General features: G+C 39.5%; 1 protein-coding gene across 1 annotated transcript in view; it reads left to right on the top strand.

The window, feature by feature from the left end:
- The first annotated feature begins 11,537 nt into the window (after positions 1 to 11,537).
- The window catches only part of SPTLC1 (serine palmitoyltransferase long chain base subunit 1), a 65,697-nt gene continuing 51,947 nt past the window's right edge, over positions 11,538 to 25,287 (top strand). The window contains exons 1-3 of the mRNA NM_001034749.1: positions 11,538 to 11,634; positions 14,458 to 14,565; positions 17,441 to 17,535. Of these exons, the coding sequence (NP_001029921.1) occupies positions 11,578 to 11,634; positions 14,458 to 14,565; positions 17,441 to 17,535 (260 nt within the window). The 5' untranslated portion in view covers positions 11,538 to 11,577. The remainder of the gene's footprint in view (positions 11,635 to 14,457; positions 14,566 to 17,440; positions 17,536 to 25,287) is intronic.

Raw genomic sequence — 25,287 nt, forward strand, 5'->3', positions numbered from 1 at the left:
GAGGTGCCCCATGCCATCTGCTTTCTTGTTCTGCTTACTCATTTGGGTGTGGCATATCACTCAGGAGTTTCCTGAGAAAAAGTACCAAAGTATATCAGTTATTAAGAACTTGTTTGCCAGGCATTAGTGCTACTCACCAATATTTCTGGCTCTGTTTTCCAAACATGGGCTAGCAACACACCTTCTTGCCATATGAATAAAAAGGGCATGTCACCTAATGCCAGAACACTAATTGCTAGTGTGATCCTGGCAGTGACACAATTTCAGGTGATGTCCAGGATGGTGGCTTTTGTGTTGGCCTGGAACATGAAGAAGAGAGACATTGCAGAATCTCCTCTAATCTCAAATTTATGAAGGGAGGTAGCATCAGTTCAGTTCGGTTCAGTTCAGTCACTCAGTTGTGTCCGACTCTTTGTGACCCCACGGACTACAGCACTGCAGGCTTCCCTGTCCATCACCAACTCCTGGAGCCTACTCAAACTCATGGCCATTGAGTTGGTGATGCCATCCAACCATCTCATCCTCTGTCGTTCACTTCTCCTTGCACCTTCAATCTTTCCCAGCATCAGGGTCTTTTCTAATGAGTCACTTCTTCGCATCAGGTGGCCAAAGTATTGGAGTTTCAGCTTCAGCATCAGTCCTTCCAATGAATACTCAGGACTGATTTCCTTTAGGGTTGACTGGTTGGATCTCCTTACAGTCCAAGGGACTCTCAAGAGTCTTCTTCAACACCACAGTTCAAAAGCACCAATTCTTCAGTGCTCAGCTTTCTTTATAGTCCAACTCTCACATCCATACATGACTACTCAAAAAACCATAGCTTTGACTAGATGGACGTTTGTTGATAAAGTAATGTCTCTGCTTTTTAATATGCTGTCTATGTTGGTCATAGCTTTTCTTCCAAGGAGCAAGTGTCTTTTAATTTCATGGCTGTAATCAACATCTGCAGTGATTTTGGAGCCCCTCAAAATAAAGTCTCTCACTATTCCCGTTGTTTCCCCATCTATTTGCCATGAAGTGATGGGACTGGATGCCATGATCTTAGTTTTCTGAATGTTGAGCTTTAAGACAACTTTTTCACTTTCCTCTTTCACTTTCATCAGGAGGCTCTTTAGTTCCTCTTCACTTTCTGCCATAAGGGTAGTGTCATCTGCATATCTGAGGTTATTGATATTTCTCCCGGCAATCTTGATTCCTGCTTGTGCTTCATCCAGCCCAGCATTTCTCATGATGTACTCTGCATATGAATCAAATAAGCAGGGCCACTATATACAGCCTTAAGGTACTCCTTTCCTGATTTGGAACCAGTCTGTTGTTCCATGTAGCATACATAAGAAATAAACTGGTTTTAATAAGCCACAAAGATTTGGCGGATGGTTGTTACTGCAGCATCACCTAGGTGATCCTAATTTATACACACTGTGTATCTTCATTCTACTTCTATTAATTATAGACAGTTAATGATAGAATCCTTTGTTGGAAATCATTTCCTTCAGAAGTCTGAAGGCCCTGCTCCACTGTCTAGTTTCTAATAATATTAATGAGAAGCCTGATGCCATTTTACACTTGATCCTTTTTGTGTGACTGTTTTATCTCCTCTTTTAGGAGATTTAGGAGCTTTCTATATTCTCATTTTTCTTAACCTTTACAAAGTATAAGTAGTTGTGGGACTTCTAGTATTCAGCGGGTTGGGCACTTGAGGAAGTTTTTCAGTCTGGAAAACTCATGTCCTTTGGGGAATTTTCTTATATTATGTCTTAGCTTGCTTCCTCTCTACCTTTTCTCATGCACTACCTTTCTGGAACTCAAGTTTTTAAATCTTTCCATTCCTAAACTTATTCTCTCATCTCTCTGTCTTTTGTCCCTAATTTTAAAAATCTCTGCGCTTTTGTTTTGCTTTCTGGAACATTGCTTCAATTTTATCTTTCAAGACTTTTAGTACATTCTCTCATTTCTGCTTCCATGCTTTAATTCTGAAGAGTTCTTCCTTATTAGCTAGATGTTCATTTTTATGACATATGGCTCTTGCCTTGTGGTTGCATTATATTCTTCTTTTTGCCCTAAAAATATATTTTTTCCTTCTTCATTTCATAATAACTGTGTTCCCCCAAGTTCTTTTATTAAATAAGCTTTGTAATTTTACAATAGTTTTAGATTTACAGAAAAAAAATGTGCAGGTAGTAAAAGGCATACATAACTCACAACCAGTTCCCCTATTATTAAACAGCTTACACTTGTACGGTACATTTGTCACAGCTAAAAAAGTCACTTGGGTCAAGTCCTTTTTATTCCTTGTTTTAGTGTTTTTCTTTCATGTTAAAGGTTTTTTCAACTTTGTGGTGAATCTTGGATGGCCATTCATACTGAAAAGTTAGGGAAATCCTGATACATAAAGTAAATGGGATTTTACTGGGCTTTAGTTAAAAAGTCTTTTCAGAGGCTACAGTAAAGTCTCTCACTATATTAATATTCATTTTATTCAATCTCTGAGTGGCAGCAGTCCAAGGTAGGAAAAAATTAAAATTTTAGAAAGAAATTTTAAGTTTAGAAATATTTTTCAAATGTACTAATACCTAATATGATCAAATAGAAGTAATATCTGAGGAAATATGATAATGGAGAAAACAGAAGACAATTTTAAAGTAAATGCAGTTAATACACCCAGAAAGGAGTGCTTTAAGGCATAGCCTTTATACCTCTTTTCTTCTGTATCTACATTTGTTTTCATTTCTATTCCTGATCTCGCCTCTGAAATTCAGATCCAAACATCCACATGTCTTCAGGACATCTCCACATATATATCTACCATGTGCTTTCCAACTTGCTCACCTTATCTTTACCATCTCAGGAAATGGTACTGCCATTTACTCATTGATTCAGGATAAAGACCTTGGAGCATCCTGACCCTCCTTTCTCTCCCAACCCCCAAAAGCAAATCCTATCAGCTCTACCTTCAGATGATGTCTCTGGAATAATGGCTTCTCACCTCATCCAACTTTACCAACTGCATCTAAGTCAGGAGTTTTGCAGGAACTTCCCTTATCTTTCTGAATGTTGAGTTTTAAGACAACTTTTTCACTTTTCTCTTTCACTTTTATCAAGAAGCTCTTTAGTTCTCCTTTGCTTTCTGCCATGGTGGTCATGTATGGATGTGAGTTCAACTCTCAGAAAGCTGAGAGTTGAAGAATTAATGCTTTTAAACTGTGGTGTTGGATAAGACTCTTGACAGTCCCTTGGACTGCAAGGAGATCCAACCAGCCCATCCTAGAGGAAATCAGTCCTAAATATTCATTGGAAGGACTGATGCTGAAGCTGAAACTCCAATACTTTGGCCACCTGATGCGAAGAACTGACTCATTGGAAAAGACCCTGATGCTGGGAAAGATTGAAGGTGGGAGGAGAAGGGGACTACAGAGGATGAGATGGTTGGATGGCATCACTGACGCAATGGACATGAGTTTGAGTAGGCTCTGAGAGTTGGTGATGAACAGGGAAGCCTGGCATACTGCAGTCCATGGGGTTGCAAAGAGTCAGACATGACTGAGCAACTGAATTAACTGAACTGACCTTTACCATACAATTACCTCACATCTTTGGTGTTGCTTGAATTCCCAAAACATCTCATCACTTGGTCTTTCCTCTATCTAGATCACTCTTTCACCAAAGATTCATACATTTCATGTCTTTATTAAGAGTTCTGTCCAAACAAAATCTCTTCAGAGAGCCTTCCCTGTGCACTCTCTGTAATTCTTTCTCTCTGTACATACTTTCCTTTTCTTCATAGCAGTTCATAACACTAAGCCATGTTATCTGTTTATTATCTATTAGTTAGAGTGTAAGCTCCAGGAGGGCAGGGATGTGAGTATTTTGTGCATTTCTATGCTCCAGTGCCTTAGGAAGTAAATGCTCAACAAATAGATGTGGAATGAATTCCACATCTAGAATTTTAAACAATCAGCACTTCTAGAAATTAAAAATGATCACTGAAATTAGATTTTAAATCAATGATCAGATGCGCTGAATAAGAACAACTAAAAATAAATAAAGTGGATTAGAAAGTTGACACCAGGAAGTTTACCAAAATGAAGCTTAAAAGGACAAAAATTGGAAATTTGAAGAAAAAGTTAATTTATATAAAATATAAATATACACATATAAAGAAAAAGCAGTTCTTCACTGTGGCACAACATGCATACATAACAAATTTTACAATTTTATCCACTTTTAAGTGTGTAATTCAACACCATTAAGAATTCTTTTATGTGCTAAGTGACTATTTGTATATCTTCTTTGGTGAAATGTCAGCTCAAATCTCTTGTCCTTTTTTTGACTCGGTAGCTTGTTTTTTGTTGTTGTTCAGTTGTAGAGGTTCTTTATTCTGAATGTTAATTTCTTACCAGTTATGTAGTTTGCAAATAATTTCTCCCATAAATAATTTTTTTTTAAAAATCACATAAATGAAATAGAAATAGTAAAAAAAAAAATTGTTCTAGAACTGAAGAAAGACATGATGCTTCAGCCTGAAATAAACCACCTGGTACCCAGCAAAATAAACAAAAAATGTTTAGCATTACTAAAAATTATACTTGTATGTGTATGTTGTGTTAGTCTCAGCCTACTGATAGAGATACTGTTGGTTAACAATGCCTGAGAGATTTGCCCAGGGCCTGTATTACTGTGGCAGCCTCCACAGGCATTTTCTTGACCTGAGCCAACGTCCCTGGTCCAGCCCTTGTGAATCTTATTATGACTGCAGTATGCACTTCAGCAGAAACCATCAGAGAACTTTAAAGAACAAGATTATTACTCACAGGTTTTGGAGAGTCCACAGCATGCTTCAGGGCCATACTGTAAAGCCATGGGGTGGGAGAGGGGGAGAGAGAAAGAGAACTTGGAGAGAATCTGGGGCTCTGCCTTTGTTAGGGTCCAAGGTTGGGGTGCTTAGGGTTTTGCAGGTTCACTCTGTCCAGGAAGAAATTTTTCCTTCAACCTTGTAGATGCTTCTGGCTAGTCTAAGAATTAAATTGACATTAAACAGATTAACAGGAGAAAATCACGCAAAAATTTAATAACAATGTGTACATTGTAGAGACCCAGGAAAACTGGGTAACTCAGCAAAATGGCAGAAACCCTCACCTTACATATCATCTTTGGCTGGAGACAAAATAGGATGTTGTGGGTAGTGGTTTGGGACTTCAAAGAGGAGGAAAGCAATTTACATGGATATGGAAAAGCAAATGTTTGATAAATAAATGTCTGCTGGGTCATGCAGAGTGGGACAGAGAGGAATTCTAACAAGCACTTTGCTAGGTTCCTGCTACATGCCCAGTTCATACCATAGTTATCTATGGTAACTGCTCTTTTATCTACAGTCTTTAAGCAGTTAGGAGGAAGGTCAAAGGTTCTTTCTGAGTCTTTTGGGCTTTGACTTTTTTCAGCTCAAAATCATCTGCATGCCAAAGAAACATTTTGGAGGGGGTAAATTTTGCTCCTTTGCAGTCCCATTTTTGAAACTTGAAGTTTCACGGTCCAGAAGTTAAATTGATAGATTGTTTTATATCTCTTTGAATCAGTCTCTTAGTCCTGATAACAGATCAGTTTAGTTACTTATTTCAGGAAGCGGAGATACAGGTGGGCTCTCAAAGTTAGGTCTATAGGGCATGGGCAGTCAGGTATTTAATAAGAGGCATTTCTATGGAGATGAAAGAAAAACAATGCTTAATGATTGGAGCACGTTGTAAACCCACTGTCTTCAGTCCTGAGTGCTGCCAGTCCAGATTCCTCAGTGTCAGGTCTGAAGCATCTTTTGCAGTTTGGAATGTCTCTGAGGATGTCTTTGGGTGTTTAGGTAACTTTTCTGTTGGCTTACATAGCAATAAGCACAAAGATTGTCTAAACATGGGCTATTGTGGTCATCTCTCTTAAATTTATATCGAGTTATTCATTTTCAGTTTACAGAGATTTAGGAAAAGGGAAGTTTTAGTTCTCAGTGATTCCAAGTCAAAAGTGGGAGAAATATTGAAACATTAGTTTGAACGTTATACTAAAACTTTTGAGGAAACTAGAATTCAGGATCCAATTCAGCTAATAAGTGGAAAAGCAAAACCTTGAAGATAACTAACAGAACTAGAATCTAATATCTATAACTGTGTATTAAAGTTCTACTGAAAAACATTTTTCTCTAATATCACCTTCATTTCTAACAAAGATAGCTGAATAAAGACTAGTTTTTGAAACAAGCTTAGTTTCATTAAACCTGGCCTGAATATTTAAATATGTCCAAAAAAAATGATGATTGACCATAAAGGCTTTTTAAAATTTGCTTTGCTGGAATTTTTCACATGGAATTCCAAGTTAAATTTTTATTTGCCTATGGAGGCCACAAAGTCATGAAGCCATATCAAGGACTTGCCATCAGGTTTCCCTGTAATACCTATATATTTGGGTGAATTCTTCTCTTCTTGAGGTCCCCCAAATATCCTAAGATTCTTGTGCCTGCTTCAGTCAGCTGGTAAGGTTGCTGGGAAATCTGCAAACAGGATACTTACTTGTGTGGTGCTCAACCATGTCCAACTCTTTGCCACTCCATGGATAATAGCCCACTGGGCTCCTCTGTCTGTGGAATTTTTCAGGCAAGAATACTGGAGTGGGTAGCCATTTCCTTCTCCAGGATATCCTCCCCACACACAGATGGAACCTGGGTCTCCTGCATTGCAGGCAGGTTCGTTACCACCTGAGCCACCAGGGAAGTCCTACTGTAGGGGATTTTTATTTGTTAATTCCTTATTCAATTAAGTGTATGATTTGAAAGTTATTGGGAAATCTGCATTTCTCAGAAAAATCCTTTCTGTAAATCTTCGTGCAGAGGAAGCATTTTTGAGAAAGCATCAGAGTAAGACAGTAAAACTGTCTATAAATGACAAAATACTTTAAATGGCATGGTTAAATATCTTTTAATTCAAATGACAAGGAAATTTGGTTATTTCTGTAACATACAATATTTTAAAATCATAACTAGATTCTTACTCATGTTTTTCTTCAAAATAAAACTTTTGCCTTTTAAAATAATTATTAGAATTGTGATTGATAATATTATACCAGGACATATCTGAGTTTTAAGAATTTTATATAATTTCTACAACATCTATATTAGTAACCTTCATATAATACAACCTAAAGCTTATCATTACTCATTTGACAGTGCTTCCAATGTAATTAAACATACCAAATAAACCTGTTGTTATTGTCATTCAGTTGCTCAGTTGTATCCGACTTTGCAACTCTATGTACTGCAGCACACCAGGGTTCCCTGTCCTTCACCATCTCCCAGAGCTTGCTCAAACTCATGTCCATTGAGTTCATGAGGCCATCCAACCATCTTGCCCTCTTTTGTCCCCTTCTCCTCCTGCCTTCAATCTTTCCCAGCATCAGGGTCTTTTCCAATGAGTCAGCTCTTTGAAGTCAGCATCAGTCCTTCCAATGAATATTCAGGACTGATTTCCTTTAGGATTGACTGGTTGGATCTCCTTGCAGTCCAAGGGACTCTCAAGAGTCTTCTCCAACACCACAGTTCAAAAGCATCAATTCTTCAACGCTCAGCCTTTTATGGTCCAACTCTCACATCCATACATGACCACAGGAAAAACCATACCCTTGACTATACAGACCTTTGTTGGTAAAGTATTGTCTCTGCTTTTTAATATGATGTCTAGGTTGGTTATAACTTTTCTTCCAAGGAGCAAACATCTTTTAATTTCATGGCTGCAGTCACCATCTGCAGTGATTCTGGAGCCCAGGTAAATAAAGTCGCTCACTGTCTCCATTGTGTCCCCATCTATTTGCCATGAAGTGATGGGACCAGATGCCATGATCTTAGTTTTCTGAATGTTGAGCTTTAAAGACAACTTATTCACTTTCCTCTTTCACTTTCATCAAGAGGCTCTTTAGCTCTTCTTCGCTTTCTGCCATAAGGGTGGTGTCATCTGCATATCTGAGGTTATTTGTGTTTCTCCTGACAATCTTGATTTCACCTTGTGGTTCATCCAGCCCAGCAGTTTGCATGATATACTCTGCATAGAAGTTAAATGTCTGGTTCTAGGTGAGTGATCATACCATCATGGTTATCTGGGTCATTAAGACCTCTTTTGTATTGTTCTGTGTATTCTTGTCATCTCTTCTTAATCTCTTCTGCTTCTGTTAGGTCCATACCATTTTTGTCCTTCATTGAGCCCATCTTTGCATGAAATATTCCCTTGGTATCTTTAATTTTCTTGAAGAGATCTCTAGTCTTTCCCATTCTATTGTTTTTCTCTATTTCTTTGCATTGATCACATAGGAAGCCTTTCTTATCTCTCATTGCTGTTCTTTTGAACTCTGCAACCTAATAAGTTTAATATCACATTTTTGAGATTTTTCCAGGGGCCTGCTGAAAAATCTCAAACTTAGCTTGAGGTCAAAAAGACTTTATCCAGAATTTGCTTTTGGGAAATGTGTCAAAGATATCAAAAGGTTTTAAAACACTCATTCAAATAGGACCATACATCAGTATAAATGAATATTCACTTAACCAAAGTGACAATAAAATATTTCAAAGGCAAATACAGAAAATTTCAAAAAACTACTTAAGAGGTAAATAAATTCTACAATCTGCTATCAAACAGATTGATATTGCAAGAAAACTTTGCCCTCTTAGCAGACAGAGAAAGTAAAATTCTAGTTTTGCAGCAGCTTGGTGGTTTTTGCCACCCTGAGTGGCCTGTGGGATCTTAGTTCCTGACCAGGGATCAAACCCACGCACTCTGCAGTGGAAACAGAGTCTTAACCCCTGAACTTCCAGGGAACTCCCAGCAACAGCTTAGTTTTAATATTAAAATTCATTCATCCAATTAAATTTATTTTAACCTAGCCAGTCCTAAGCACACACAAAACTTTTCTCAGGGTTTCTTTTCCATAAGCCTCTATATAATTTCTTTCTTTTATATATTCAAAATTTGTCCTGTGCTTTCCTTTCCTCTTTTTTTTTTTTAAAAACTTTTGAGGACAAAATTACATGTGTTCCCCTTAGCAAAATGTATTTCTACTCCTTGTACATTTTTTCCATACATAGGAAGATGTTTTCCTTATTAATTTTAATTGCATATTAATTAGAATTCCTAACCCTTAGAAAGGCTGGGCTGGAAGAAGCACAAGCTAGAATCAAGATTGCCGGGAGAAATATCAATCACCTCAGATATGCAGATGACACCACCCCTATGGCAGAAAGTGAAGAGGAACTAAAGAGCCTCTTGATGAAAGTGAAAGAGGAGAGTGAAAAAACTGGCTTAAAACTCAACATTCAGAAAACGAAGATCATGGCATCTGGTCCCATCACTTCATGGCAAATAGATGGGGAAACAGTGGAAACAGTGTCAGACTTTATTTTTGGGGGCTCCAAAATCACTACAGATGGTGATTGCAGCCATGAAATTAAAAGACGTTTACTCCTTGGAAGGAAAGTTATGATCAACCTAGATAGCATATTCAAAAGCAGAGACATTACTTTGCCAACAAAGGTCCGTCTAGTCAAGGCTATGGTTTTTCCAGTGGTCACGTACGGACGTTGAGAGTTGGACTGTGAAGAAAGATGAGCACCGAAGAATTGATGCTTTTGAACTGTGGTGTTGGAGAAGACTCTTGAGAGTCCCTTGGACTGCAAGGAGATCCAACCAGTCCATTCTCAAGGAGATCAGCCCTGGGATTTCTTTGGAAGGAGTGATGCTAAAGCTGAAACTCCAGTACCTTGGCCACCTCATGAGAAGAGTTGACTCACTGGAAAAGACTCTGATGCTGGGAGGGATTGGGGGCAGGAGGAGAAGGGGACGACAGAGGATGAGATGGCTGGATGGCATCACCGACTCGATGGATGTGAGTTTGAGTGAACTCCGGGAGTTGGTGATGGACAGGGAGGCCTGGTGTGCTGCGATTCATGGGGTCGCAGAGAGTCGGACATGACTGAGCGACTGAACTTAAGTGAACTGAACTGAACTCTTAGAAACTTTAATTTCTAAGAAAACAGCAGTAACTGATTGTGAACTGCTTGTTATACCAATATTTTTTGGTTGGTAACCTTGTGAATACATTTCATAATTTCCAGAAACATACATTTCCTCATAATAATTTTTTAAATCTGGTACATGACATGTTTCTAATAAATGTAAACATATTTAGTTTTGCTATAATAAAAAGACAAAAGTAAGTAAGAAACTTTAGCAATTAATACTTCAATATTTTATCATATTTGGAAATGATCTAGACTTTTGATGAATTTTCATCATTTAATTTTATTTACAGAAAAGCTGTACAGTTTTAAGTTACCAAATGATTTTGGAAGATATTTTAAAGTTTTATCTCACTTATTTTCATCTAAATCATTTGTCCCCCCAGATTATATTTAGATCACCTTTGAAAACTTCAGGTGACATCCACTCCCTGGGGTCACGAAGATCCTCTGCAGAAGGAAATGGCAACCCACTTCACTATTCTTGACTGGGAAATCCCATGGACAGAGGAGCGTGGTGGGCTACAGACCATGGAGTCTCAAAAGACAGGACTTAGCGACTAACAACAGAATAACAACACTTTCAAATATTTAATATTGATTGAGCCCTTCTGGAGAGCAGTATGGCAGTGTTTACTGACATTAACATGCACACTGAGTAAAATCTGACTTTGAGGAAACTTGTTGGAAATACCCCAATATGCACAGAAAGACATACATACATCCATGGTTACTGAGCATTGTTTGTAACAGGAGAAAAAATGGTGGTCGGCGGGGGCGGGGCGGGGAGAAAGTGAGCCACCAGGGAAGCCCCCCAAAAGAAAAATGTTTAAATAAAATGCAATGAGAAATACACATAAATTACAATAAATAGTCTTCATTGATCATAAATATAAAATTTATAGCCCAAAGAAGAAAAAAGAATAGAAGACAATTGTGCAACAGTATTATCCCTATGCTCCCAGTTACATTTAAGAAATTCAACCGAAATATGCGCACATCACGTTTGGATACCTACGCTCTTGAATATTCCACAGCTAACTGCTATACGGCTTAATATGTACAAAGCCTTACATGATAAATGGTAATAATAAGAGTTGTCTTTTTTTTTAATTATAATGCATTCTTGCATTACTTACATAATTTAAAAGTAAAGAATATGTTTGCGATTGCATTAACAACTCCCTGAACCCAACTACCTGCCAAGCGTGAGGGTCATTTATTACAACCCTTCCATCCCAAGAGCCCAGCACGGGATCCAGCAGTTAATGGCCTGGCTCTGAACACATGCTGCGGGGACCAGCCTGCCGATTCTCACCATTCCCCACACCCCAGGGAGATCCTAAAGTCAACATTCACCACACCATGCTAATTCTCCCTCAGATGACGCAGCTGCCAGCCATACAAAACGCAGGCGCGAGAAGGCGGTACTCACTCCCGGCAGCCCCGCCTCCCGGGCTCCTAGACGTCATTGGGCAGCGCCGCTCAGTATCTGAAGGGCCTGCGATCTGCCTTCCGGAAGGGAATCCCGGCCGCTGACTATGGCGACCGTCGCGGAGCAGTGGGTCCTGGTGGAGATGGTCCAGGCGCTCTACGAGGTGAGCTTGGCGACTTCAGGGGCTTACGACCACACCCAACCCTGGGGAAGTGGGACGTTTTGTCTGGATTTTTGTGCTGAGGGCCTAGGCGGGCCTGGCCTAGTCACGCCCGGACCTTCGGCGTCGCTCCCTGGAAGGGCTCAGAGGCACATATTTCCCAGCGGCGGAATGTAGGGAGGCGCGGGTGGGAGCCGAACTGGGGGGTCTCGATTTGCTCTCCAGCTAGTGGAGAGCCCTCTCCAGGTCCTGTCCGGATACAGGAGAGAGACTAGTCAAAAGCCAGGACTGTTAAAACGGGAGAGATGGAAGTAGAATGGAAAATCTCAGTCTGGAGAGGTCCTAGGGAAGACAGGTACTTGGAACTGTGGAGCAGATAATAGGGGAAAAAATAATAAGTTGGAGTTTGTTTTTGTTGGGAGGTAGCCGAATGATTTGTTGGAAAGGAAGCCGAATGATTTAGGAATGTGAAATAGCCATTCTTCCGCATACGTCCCATTTTCTGTCTTGCAGAGATACAACGACTTTAGTAAATCTTTGAAGAAAGATTAGTTAAGGGATGTTTTTTGAAAGGCCAGCCATTTCAGGTAGTAAGATAATATAAAATTTAAATGTCGTTCTTGTGTAAAACGTTCATTCGACATTTAGTGAGTTTCCCTGCACTGTACTGAGCTGTTCAGTGGCCACTAAACACATGTGGCTATTAAGCACTTGAAAAGTGGCGAGTACCGCTAAAGGAGTGAATTTTTCATTTACGTTAGATGTGTATTTAAGTAGTTTAATGGTGCTAGTGACTATAATATTGGGGAGCACAGATGTAAATGCTAGAAGCAGTGCAGTGTGCGAACAGGTAAAAGTCGCTGTGCTTATGAATCTCACATTCATGTAGAGTGAATCTCAGTTTCTTTCGATAATTTTCTTAAAACTTAATATTGCACTTACTGGCAGCGGTGATGATGAAAGATGCATCAGGACCCATCAGGACTTTTTGGAAAAAAAAAAAAAAAAAAACAACAATAGTTAAGAAAGAGAATATGGCTTAGGAGATGTCCAACCATAGGTTAATCATAGTGACTGTGAAAGTCACTCAGTCTTGTCCCACTCTTTGCAACTCCCTGGAGTTCTCCAGGCCAGAATACTGGAGTGTGTAGCCTTTCCCTTCTCCAGGGGATCTTCCCAACCCAGGGATCAAACCGAGGTCTCACGCATTGCGGGCAGAATCTTTACCTGCTGAGTCACAAGGGAAGCCCAAGAATACAGGAATGGGTAGCCTATCCCTTCTCCAGCGGATCTTCCCCACCGAGAAATCCAGCTGGGGTCTCCTGCATTGCAGGCGGACTCTTTACCAACTGACCTATCAGTGACTAAGAAGAGCCAGTGAAATTTAAGATTTGTGTTTCAGAAATGAATGTAACTTCTACTGTATATTGTTGCTGCCTTTCTGAAGACTGCCTTCGATTGTGTAACTTCTCATGCCTTAGTCCTGACCATGAGTGAACCTTGAGAGGAGTCCTCCTGGATGTCTTTCCTAGGGAAGAAAAGAACCTGCATTTGTAATTTTTATTAATTCAGTAGACATTTCAGCTTTTCTTAGGATGATGTCTTTGTGGGGTGGAATGTTTAACTAGTGACTTGGATATTTGTTTGTCAGCTATAGTCCAATTATTGATAAAACCAAAAGGGTTTTTTTAGTAGAGCCCTTATTCTTAAATGAATTATATTCAGGAGGGATCAGCAAATTTTAAAAATAATCTTACAGAGATTTCTGGTTTTGCTTCTAATTTCTGTGTACCTTGGATGTAGAATTTAAGGAGTCTTGTTGTGTACCTATACATAGATAACATGTGTGGAGTTTTAAAGGTACCTGTGCAGTGATCTGGAAGTTTATGTATGCATTTGTCAGCAGTTTCCCTGTCACCACCTCAGAATTTTTTGAACTACTGTGACTCATCACTTTCTGTCTAATGCTTTACAGTAGTTTGTATTTACATTTCTAAATACCTCTTTTAAATGACTTTCCAATGATAACCTATTGGAATACAGCACTCCATAACTGACTGATGGTGGTTTAGTTGATACCTGGAATCTTCTACATGCACTTCGTGTGTTTAGTTGTATAAAACATAAAAGTCAGCTAGCTTGGCCTTTATCCTGGAAATGTACAGTTGAAAAGAAAACCTGACATGGATAATTTCATTAAGGTAACTTTTTGCCTGCTGACATGGAAAACACTACATACTTTTGGGAAACTATGGTAGAAAAGAGACATGCTGTTTCTTTAAGCATTAATAAAGTCTTTCTGCCATGTTCCAAGGAGAATTTAAAGAGGCTTATCAGGGATACGAAAAATGTAGTAAGATGTGCAAAATTCTTTGAAAATTGTGGAAACTGGTTTCCAAATAATTCTCAGTTCATCAGTGATATGTGAAGGTGACAGAAAGCTTGTGACGCTGCAAAATGTTTGTTAGTTACAGTTGTTTCCTACCAGTAAAAATACAAATTACCTGAAGGATCTGATAGTTAATATTGTTTAATTATTGAAATTCTGTGTCAGATTTTATTTTAAAAATTAATTTTTATTCCTAAAGATGGTTTAAAGCTGCAGTTTTAGAGATTTTTCATGTTAGGAGACATGCCTTCTGTTAGAAATGGGAAATGGAATGAGCAGAAATAAAGTGAGCTTTGGAAGTAAATCTCCAGAAGTAATAAATAGGTTTTGTAAGGGTCATGGGTAGTAGTATATGCAGGTGCATTAAATTATATGTGCAGGTTTGGAAATATTTGTTTATTTCTTGTTTGTGTTTTACTTTTGTTTTTGACTCCTAGGCTCCTGCTTATCATCTTATTTTAGAAGGAATTTTAATACTCTGGATAATCAGACTTCTTTTCTCTAAAACTTACAAATTACAAGAACGATCTGATCTTACACTCAAGGTGAGAAGTTAAATTTCTATTTTATTATTTGGTGTATGATTATAGTTGTTGCTGCTGCTAAGTCACTTCAGTTGTGTCCGACTCTGTGTGACCCCATAGATGTCAGCCCACCAGGCTTTCCCGCCCCTGGGATTCTCCAGGCAAGAACACTGGAGTGGGTTGCCATTTCCTTCTCCAATGCATGAAAGTGAAAAGTGAAAGTGAAGTCACTCAGTCATGTCTGACTCTTAGCAACCCCATGGACTGCGGCCTACCAGGCTCCTCCATCCATGGGATTTTCCAGGCAAGAGTACTGGAGTGGGGTGCCATTGCCTTCTCCAATTATAGTTGCTACATCTTTCAAAAAGGACTTGTGGTGGCCCAACTATATATATATGTTAAAATGTTTCTGGAATGTAAGGAAAACGGGAATGAAATATCAGGGTAAACGAATTACAAGGAATCCAGGGATAAAGTAAGTGTCCAAAGGAGTACCATGTTACAGGCCTTTGTATTTTGCTAGAAGTAAACAGCAGTCTGGAAACGTACTAGATGCTGGAAGGGAGACTTGGGCTACTGCTGAATTGCCAGTGTCCACCTATAAGGTTTCATGAGTTGCTTGGGAAAAGCAGCACTGTTTCTGAAGTGTGAATGAACGTTTTCCCTGTGGTCTTCATAAAGGAGATTCAGAGTCGGAGAGAATCCTCTCCATCCCACCACTCTCCACCTTCACACCCCAAATCGAATTTTCATGTGTTCTGTATGGTAAAGAATCCAGCTCAAGCCCAAGTTCGGCAAACCTTAGGAAGAAGTGTCAAGAGGACTTTCAGTGCTGCCCTCTGGGGGCTGTTAGTATGGAGGACCAAGGGGTTTGTGGAATCCCCCACCTTCTCGTGTGGGTAGGAACACTGAGTAACTGTGCCCCAGGTATGAGAGGGGAAGAGCAGTTTTGACTGCAGCGTGGTTTCTGTGACTTTGATTGTTTCCCTGTCCAGCCTCTATAGCAATATGCCAGAATACTTAGAGACAAGTACAGTTAGAGGTGTTTTCCCACAAAAGTGCCTACAACTTCAGGAGTTCACAAGGCAGCGTTAAGTGTAGCACAAAGATGGACACTGCTCCTTTCTTTGCTTGCTGGAGCATTCACAGGAGAAGGTTCAAGTGGGATAGAATTACAGCAGTGTGGCAAGTGTTGCCTTGTTTTCACTGGCTGGCCCTTGCTATCTTGATCATTAATGTTTATCATGAGAGGGTCAGACAGTATCCCCTCTAGGGGATATGCAGCAAGTGACTCTTAGGGCAAATAAGTTTAGGAAACCTGAGTAAAGCAAACTAAAGAGGTGTCTTGTTGCATGATTTCTTATATAAAAGGTTTTTTATACACCAGTGGCTATTTGAACCTCTGGAGAGATACCCTAAACTTGACCACGGATCCCCACCCCTGCCTTTTTTTATGGCACACTGATCCTTGTGGGATTAGTGTACCATAGAACACTCTTTTGATAGTATTACAGTAAGATTGAGTCCTCCAGCCCAGAAATCCTGTTTTCTTTTTTTCCCTTGGTATTTAGGAACTCCATGTGAATGATTACGTGGCCATGGAACAGATTTCTAGCCCAGCTGTTTAAGGGGTTGATCATTCCTAATATTCTTAATTTAAGTTTAAGCATATCAGTCCACACAAATGTGCATTTTGAAAGAATAATGCCTAAACATAATTCTAGGATAACCCTCTAAAATCAAAGCTTACCTAGAGCAAGATTCAGTAGTCACTGACATCTTACCCTAAAAGCTGTGGAAGGAAAAAAAACAACTGTGTGAGCATTTCTAAAGCTTAACTTAATGGCAGCAAAGAAGAAATGCCCTTCTCAGTTTTGCAGATGTGCAGAGTCTCTTGAATACCAGGCAATCTTGAATTGATTCTGAAATCTGTCTCCATGGTAGCGAGTGGACTGTGTATATGTATCACACGTGCTCTAGGCTTGTTCAGGCTACTGTTCTTCCATGCAGTTGATTTATTCAGCTAAGCATTTTTGAGTTCCTGAGCCTTAAGTGAGTATGCTCCTGGCCATGCCCTAGAGTTGTCTATTAGGAGAAACATACACAGAAGCATTTAACAGGAGTGTGGAAATAGAAATATTAAGAGTGGGCTTATCTAAGGCTAGAATTCCTGTCTCTGTCATGTTCATCAGGTGTGCCTCATCTCATCGTATACATCCAGAGTACATTTTCAAAATTACACTGCCTTTTCTAGTTCAAGAAAGGATAGGAAACTCAAAATAGTCAAAATACCTGTAATGTAAGAAATAGCAGGTAAAAGGAATAAAGTGGCTTTCTGTGAGAAATTTCCAAACAACTAAATCCTATTATAATAATCATTATTAGAGAGTCTTTTGGTATATTTCAGTTGCTTCTGAATCCTTGCCAGTGGCTTATAGAAACAGTGCTTTGTAGTCTAGTTGATCCCTTCCTATGACTATCATGCCTATAAGAACCTAAGGTGTGGCTGTCTGTAATATTTTGCAAGAGGCTGAGGTCACTTAACCTGCAGTCGTGCTTCTTATCTTTGTATTGTAGACTTTTTGTTTTATCATCAGTAGCATTTATACTTCCTTCAGTGAAAAATTCTGAACAAAAATAAAATGAAAAAAAATTTTCCATCACCCAGGAAGTTTCATGGGAAAAGAGCCTTTAGTCTGAGTTGAGGAAAGAGGTAAGGGGTTAAGTGCACAAAACTCAGTGGTGATTTAGTGTCATTTCCAGCCACAGCGTCTGGACCTCTTTCTAGCAGCGTGTTCATTACGATGGCATCATTACAACAAACAGTTTAGATACTGCTAGAGTTGCTGTCCAGTAAGTAGCACTGCACTGTATTTTAACTGCTTTTCTCTTGTAGGAAAAGGAAGAATTGATTGAAGAGTGGCAACCAGAGCCTCTTGTTCCTCCTGTCTCAAAAGACCATCCTGCTCTCAACTACAACATTGTTTCAGGGTAAATTGGTTTTGTTAGTCAAGGGCTGATGTTTGGTTTCCTGAAAGTAAATTCAGCAAAGTATACGTTGGTTTATATAGTATTCCCTTTTTAACTGAAATAAGACGTTCAGAAACTTCTGGAGATCGGACATGCTCTTTAATAGTCTCCAGCTTGGGTTTCAGAGTTTATCTCTTTAATACATATCTATTTTTCAAAGTAATACAGACATATAGTATTTCAGATGGTGAGACAGTGAAATGAAAAACAGCATTCCTCCTTGTTGCCACCTGGTTTGTTTCTGATTTTAGATCTGTTGTAGATCTTTATAAGTAGATAGTAATGGTATGCTTACACCACTGTTTCTTGATTGATTAGTATAGACAGACAGTCCCTGTTGACTCTCACAGTATGAATTATGAAACTTCAACTCACACTAGTCCCTCCTGGCTTCCAGTGTTTTATCTGTTTATATTTTTAGTTCTTCTGTTTCAGTATAGAGAAAATATTAGACACATAGTATCCATCATCAAGAAGTAATAGGTATTAACATTTTGCTGTTTACTTCAAATCTGTTTTTTAAAAGAAATAGAGCATTAGAAATATAGTTGATCCTTGAACAGTATGGCAGGGGTGCTGACCCTCCATGAAGTCAAAAACGTACAACTAAATTACAGTCAGCCCTCCAGATACATGGTTTTAACACATCCCTCCAGATAGTGGTTTTACTACTATTTACAATCTCAAAGTTGGTGGATGTTCCTTTGCTTATATTTATGCTTTTACAATATGCCTGTTGCCATGAAAGTTTTCAGTATTTGTTTATAAAATACGATGCAGCATATTCTCTTGAGAGAGCTTCCCAGGTGGCTTAGTGGTAAAGAATCTGCCTGCCAGTGCAGCTGATGCAGGACATGTGGGTTCAGTCTCTGGGTCAGGAAGATCCCCTGGAGAAGGAAATGGCAACCTACTCCAGTATTCTTGCCTGGGAAATCCCATGGACAGAGGAGCCTGGAGGGCTGCAGTCCATTAGGTCGAAAGGAATCAGACACCACTGAGCAACATTCTCCTGAGACTGTCCTTCTACTTCTGGTCTGACATGGGAGAGGCTTGTATTCTTCACTTTGGTGAATTTCTTTGGTCTTACGAAAGTTTTACTTGTTCTTAAATCAAACTTACCAATCATTAATGTTATGATCATAAAATCCTTTCTACCACAGACGTCTAATTTGCCTGTTTTCTGTATGACAGTCACTTGTCCCAACGTAATTGGTTGAATAATCCATTTTTTACCTACTGATTGGAAATTTCCCTACTTTCATATGTCATGTTCATCACTCAGTCGTGTCGGACTCCTTTTTCATATCCTTCTCCAGGGGATCTTTCTGACCCAGGGATCGAACCTGGGTCTCCTGCATTGCAAGTAGATTCGTTACCATCTGAGCTACCAGGGAAGCCTTCTTATGTTTAGTTCCCTTATATAAGATCTATTTCTGGCTTTATTTCTGTTCTTTGGTATATTTGTTCTCCCTGTGCCAGAACCTCGTTTATGTTGTTCAGTCGCTAAGTCATATCCAACTCTTTGCAACCCCATAGACTACGGAACACCAGGTTTCCCTGTACTTCACTATCTCCCTAAGTTTGCTTAAATTCATGTCCATTGAGTCAGTGATGCTGTCTAACCACCTCATCCTCTGCTGCCCCCTTCTCCTTTTACCTTCAGTCTCTCCCAGCATCAGGATCTTTTCCAGTGAGTTGGCTTTTCGAATCAGGTGGCAAAGTATTGAAGCTTCAGCTTCAACATAAGTCCTTCCAATGAATATTCAGGGTTGATTTCCTTTAGGATTGACTGGTTTGATCTCCCTGCAGTCCAAGAGATTCTCAAGAGTCTTACCCAGCACCATAATTCAAAAGCATCAATTCTGGGAAGCTCAGCTTTCTCTTATGGTCCAACTCCAGATCCATACACAACTGCTGGAAAAACCATAGCTTTGACTATACGGACCTTTGTTGGCAAAATGATGTCTCTGCTTTTTATATACCGTCTAAGTTTCTCATAGATTTTCTTTCAAGAAGCAACGTCTTTTAACTTCATAGCTGCAGACACTGTCCACAGTGATTTTACAGCCCAGGAAAACAAAATTTGTCAGTGCTTCCACTTTTTACCCTTCTGTTTGCCATGAAGTGATGGGACCAGATTCCATGATCTTAATTTTTGAATGTTGAGTTTCAAGCTGGCTTTTTCATTCTCCTCTTTCACCCTCATCAAGAGGCTCTTTAGTTCCTCTTTACTTTCTGCCATTAGAGTGGTATCATCTGCATATTTGAAGTTGTTGGTATTTCTCCCAGCAATCCTGGTTTCTGCTTGTGGTTCAACGAGCCTGGCATTTTGCATAATGTATTCCACATATAAGTTAAATAGGCAGGGTGACAATACAGCCTTGTTGTATTCCTCTCCCAATTTTGAACCAATCCATTATTCCGTGTCTGGTTCTAATTGTTGCTTCTTGACCTGCATACAGGTTTCTCAGGAGACAGGTGTGGTGGTCTGGTCTGTTTAAGAATTTTCCACAGTTTGTTGTGATCTACTCAGTCAAAGGCTTTAGCATAGTCAATAAAGCAGAAGTAGATTTTTTTTTCTTAGAACTCTCTTGCTTTCTCTATGACCCAACAGATATTGGTAATGTGCTCTCTGGTTCCTTTGCCTTTTCTAAATCCAGCTTATGTATCTAGATTCATGTACTGCTGAAGCCTACCTTGAAGGATTTTGAGCATAACCATGCTAGCACGTGAAATGAACTCAGTGTTAGGGTAGTTTGAACATTCTTTGGTATTGCCCTTTTTTGGGATTGGAATGAAAACAGACCTTTTCCCATCTTGTGACCACTGCTGAGTTTTCCAAATTTGCTGACATATGAGTGCAACACTTTAACAGCATGATCTTTTAGGATTTGAAATAGTTCAGCTGGAATTCCATCACTTCCACTAACTTTGTAGTAATGCTTCCAAAGGCCCTCTTGACTTTATACTCCAGGATGTCTAGTTCTAGGCCAGTGACCACACCATCGTGGTTATCCAGGTCAAGACCTTTTTGTGTAGTTCTTCCATACATTCTTGCTCAGTTTAGTTCAGTTCAGTCGCTCAGTCATTTCCAACTCTTTGCGACACCATGAATTGCAGCACGCCAGGCCTCCCTGTCCATCACCAACTCCCAGAGTTCACTCAAACTCACGTCCATAGAGTCTGTGATGCCATCCAGCCATCTCATCCTCTGTCGTCCCCTTCTCCTCCTGCCCCCAATCCCTCCCAGCATCAGAGTCTTTTCCAGTGAGTCAACTCTTCACATGAGATGGCCAAAGTACTGGAGTTTCAGCTTTACCGTCGTTCCTTCCAAAGAACACCCAGGACTGATCTCCTTGAGAATGGACTGGTTGGATCTCCTTGCAGTCCAAGGGACTCTCAAGAGTCTTCTCCAACACCACAGTTCAAAAGCATCAATTCCTCGGCGTTCAGCCTTCTTCACAGTCCAACTCTCACATCCATACATGACCACAGGAAAAACCATAGCCTTGACTAGACGGATCTTTGTTGGCAAAGTAATGTCTCTGCTTTTGATATGCTCTCTAGGTTGGTCATAACTTTCCTTCCAAGGAGTAAGTGTCTTTTAATTTCATGGCTGCAGTCACCATCTGCAGTGATTTTGGAGCCTAAATAAATAAAGTCTGACACTGTTTGCACTGTTTCCCCATCTATTTCCCATGAAGCGATGGGACCAGATGCCATGATCTTAGTTTTCTGAATTTTGAGCTTTAAGCCAACTTTTTCACTCTCCTCTTTCACTTTCATCAAGAGGCTTTTGAGTTCCTCTTCACTTTCTGCCATAAGGGTGGTGTCATCTGCATATCTGAGGTTATTGATATTTCTCCCGGCAATCTTGATTCAGCTTGTGTTTCTTCCAGCCCAGCGTTTTTCATGATGTACTCTGCATAGAAGTTAAATAAGCAGGGTGACAGTATACCGCCTTGATGTACTCCTTTTCCTATTTGGAACTAGTCTGTTGTTCCATGTCCAGTTCTAACTGTTGCTTCCTGACCTGCCTACAGGTTTCTCAAGAGGCAGGTCAGGTTGTCTGGTATTCGCATCTCTCAGAATTTTCCACAGTTTATTGTGATCCACACAGTCAAAGGCTTTGGCATAGTCAATAAAGCAGAAATAAATGTTTTTCTGGAACTCTCTTGCTTTTTCCATGATCCAGTGGATGTTGGCAATTTGATCTCTGGTTCCTCTGCCTTTTCTAAAACCAGCTTGAACATTTGGAAGTTCACGGTTCACATATACCTGAAGCGTGGCTTGGAGAATTTGATCATTACTTTACTAGTGTGTGAGATGAGTGCAGTTGTGCAGTAGTTTGAGCATTCTTTGGCATTGCCTTTCTTTGGGATTGGAATGAAAACTGACCTTTTCCAGTCCTGTGGCCACTGCTGAGTTTTCCAAATTTTCTGGCATATTGAGTGCAGCACTTTCACAGCATCATCTTTTAGGATTTGAAATAGCTCAACTGGAATTCCATCACCTCCACTAGCTTTGTTCATAGTGATGCTTCCAGAGGCCCACTTGACTTCACATTCTAGGATGTCTGGCTCTAGGTGAGTGATCACACCATTGTGATTATCTTGGTCGTGAAGATCTTTTTTGTACAGTTCTTCTGTGTATTCTTGCCATCTCTTCTTAATATCTACTGCTTCTGTTAGGTCCATGCCATTTCTGTCCTTTATCAAGCCCATCTTTGCATGAAATGTTCCTTTGGTATCTCTAATTTTCTTGAAGAGATCTCTAGTCTTTCCTATTTTGTTGTTTTCCTCTATTTCTTTGCATTGATCGCTGAGGAAGGCTTTTTTATCTCTCCTTGCTATTCTTTGGAACTCTGCATTCAGATGTTTGTATCTTTCCTTTTCTCCTTTGCTTTTCACTTCTCTTCTTTTCACAGCTATTTGTAAGGCCTCCTCAGACAGCCATTTTGCTTTTTTGAATTTCTTTTCCATGGGGATGGTCTTGATCCTTGTCTCCTGTACAATGTCACAAACCTCAGTCCATAGTTCATCAGGCACTCTATCTATCAGATCTGTTTCTCACTTCCACTGTATAATCATAAGGGATTTGATTTAGGTCATACCTGAATGGTCTAGTGGTTTTCCCCACTTTCTTCAATTTAAGTCTGAATTTGGCAATAAGGAGTTCATGATCTGAGCCACAGTCAGCTCCCAGTCTTGTTTTTGCTGACTGTATAGAGCTTCTCCATCTTTGGCTGCAAAGAATATAATCAGTCTGATTTCGGTGTTGACCATCTGGTGAAGTCCATGTGTAGAGTCTTCTCTTATGTTGTTGGAGGGGGGTGTTTGGTATGACAAGTGCATTCTCTTTACAAAACTCTATTAGCCTTTTCCCTGTTTCATTCCGTATTCCAAGGCCAAATTTGCCTGTTACTCCAGGTGTTTCTTGACTTTCTACATTTGCATTCCAGTCCCCTATAATGAAAAGGACATCATTTTTGGGTGTTAGTTCTAAAAGGTCTTGTGGATCTTCATAGAACCGTTCAACTTCAGCTTCTTCAGCATTACTGGTTGGGACATAGACTTGGATTACTGTGGTATTGAATGGTTTGCCTTGGAAACGAACAGAGATCATTCTTTCGTTTTTGAGATTGCATCCAAGTACTGCACTTTGGACTCTTGTTGACCATGATGGCTACTCCATTCCTTCTAAAGGATTCCTGCCTGCAGTAGTAGATATAATGGTCATCTGAGTTAAATTCACCCATTCCAGTCCATTTTAGTTCACTGATTCCTAGAATGTCGACGTTCACTCTTGCCATCTCCTTGCTACCTCTTCTTAATCTCTTCTGCTAATGTTAGGTCCTTATTGTTTCTCTGCTTTATCCTGCCCATCTTTTCATGAAATGTTTCCTTGATATCTTCTGTTTTCTTGAAGAGATCTCTAGTCTTTCCCATTGTACTGTTTTCCTCTGTTGCTTTGCGTTGTTCATTTTAGAAGCCCTTATCTCTTCATGTTGTTTTCCGGAACTCTGCATTCAGTTGGGCATATCTTTTCCTTTCTCCCTTGCCTTTTGCTAATCTTTCATTAGCTATTTGTGAAGCCACCTCAGACAACCACTTTGCCTTCTTGCATTTCTTTTTCTTTTGGATAGTTTTTGACACCGCCTCCTGTACAGTGTTACAAACCTCCGTCCACAGTGTTATTTGTTCTTCTTATGCTAGAACTTCATTTATACCACTAGGTTAATAATAGGTCTTGGCTAGCATGGATCCTTAACCTTCTTATTCTTTAGAATTGTCTAGGCTGTTTTTTGACTCTTCACTAATAGTTTAGGTTTAGCTGATCAGATTTCACCAGAAAATGAATTTGAACTTTCGACGAGTAATGCATTGAATTTGTGGATTAATTTGGAAAGAATTGGCATATTGCTAATACTGAATCTCATCACCATGTATCTTGTGTATAACTTGTATATTTAGGTCTTTCATGTTTCTGAGAAAAGTTGGATAACGTTTTTCGTAAAGATTTTGCTTAACTTTTCGTACTTTTTGTTTTGAAACATGATAGATTCACATGAAGTCATAAGAAATAATACAGATAGATTCCATATACCCTTCATCATGTCCCCCAGTGGTAACATCTTGCTTAACTGTAGTACAGTATCACAGCCAGGAAATTGACGTTGCATATCTTTTAATAGCTTTATCTCTAGATACCAGAGAGTTTTCATTTCTGTCATGAAGAGCATCATTTTCTTCTTGTTTCTGTGTTATTACACTGGCTGGGATACTTTGTATGCAGTGTTGAATAGGAGTGGTAACAAAGACTTCTGTGTCCTGTTCCTGATAGCTTTTAAGGGATAACCTGTATGGTGTTACAGGCCTTCCTTTCTCATCCTAATTTGCTAAGGGAACTTTTTGTTAGTTTTAAAATCAGAGTATTAAATTTTATTAAATCTGTTGAGATGATTGTGACTCTTCTCCTCTAATCCATTACTGTTTTAAATTGTACTGGTTGATTTTTTTACAGTAATTAAGCATATACATAAAATTTCTCGAGGAAATTGCAAGCAGCCACACCACTCATCGTCACTCAGATTCTAGCTTGGTAGATTTGCAGAAAGGTGGAGATTTACCCTCTGGAAAGGCTAAATATAAGTGAAAAGTCCGAAGGATGTGTTAGGGAACGGGTGCCCTTCTGAAAACAGAATGTAAGTAAAATGTTTATAATGAATAGTAGGATGCTGATCCCATTTCCTCCATCTCAGCTCTTAGAGAAAGTTGGAAACCAGATTTATACCTCATATATACCAAAGGAGTTCTCTTTGGTGAAACTCGAAGTCAAGAGAATAAAAACAGAAAATTTTGAGCTTAGGGTTTCCACAGATGAACTCGTGTCTGATTATTATAGAGTGAAGCCCACTGTGAGTCAAGAAGCCAGGCCTATTTACACAGTGCTTCAATTAGCTTCCCTGTGGCTCATATGGTAAAGAATCTGCCTGTAATAAGAGAGACTTGGGTTCAATCCCTCAGTCAGGAAGAACCCTTGGAGAATGGCTACCCACTCCAGTATTCTTGCCTGGAGAATTCCATGGACAGAGGTGCCTGGCAGTCTACAGTCCATGGGATTGCAAAGAATCGGTCATGACTGAGCAACTAACACTTTCACTTTTTTTCTTTCTGGTTAGCATTTCAGTGTCTTATTCTTAAAAATGGGTGG

Source organism: Bos taurus, chromosome 8 (assembly GCF_002263795.3).
Source record: "Bos taurus isolate L1 Dominette 01449 registration number 42190680 breed Hereford chromosome 8, ARS-UCD2.0, whole genome shotgun sequence".
Taxonomy (NCBI): domain Eukaryota; kingdom Metazoa; phylum Chordata; class Mammalia; order Artiodactyla; family Bovidae; genus Bos; species Bos taurus.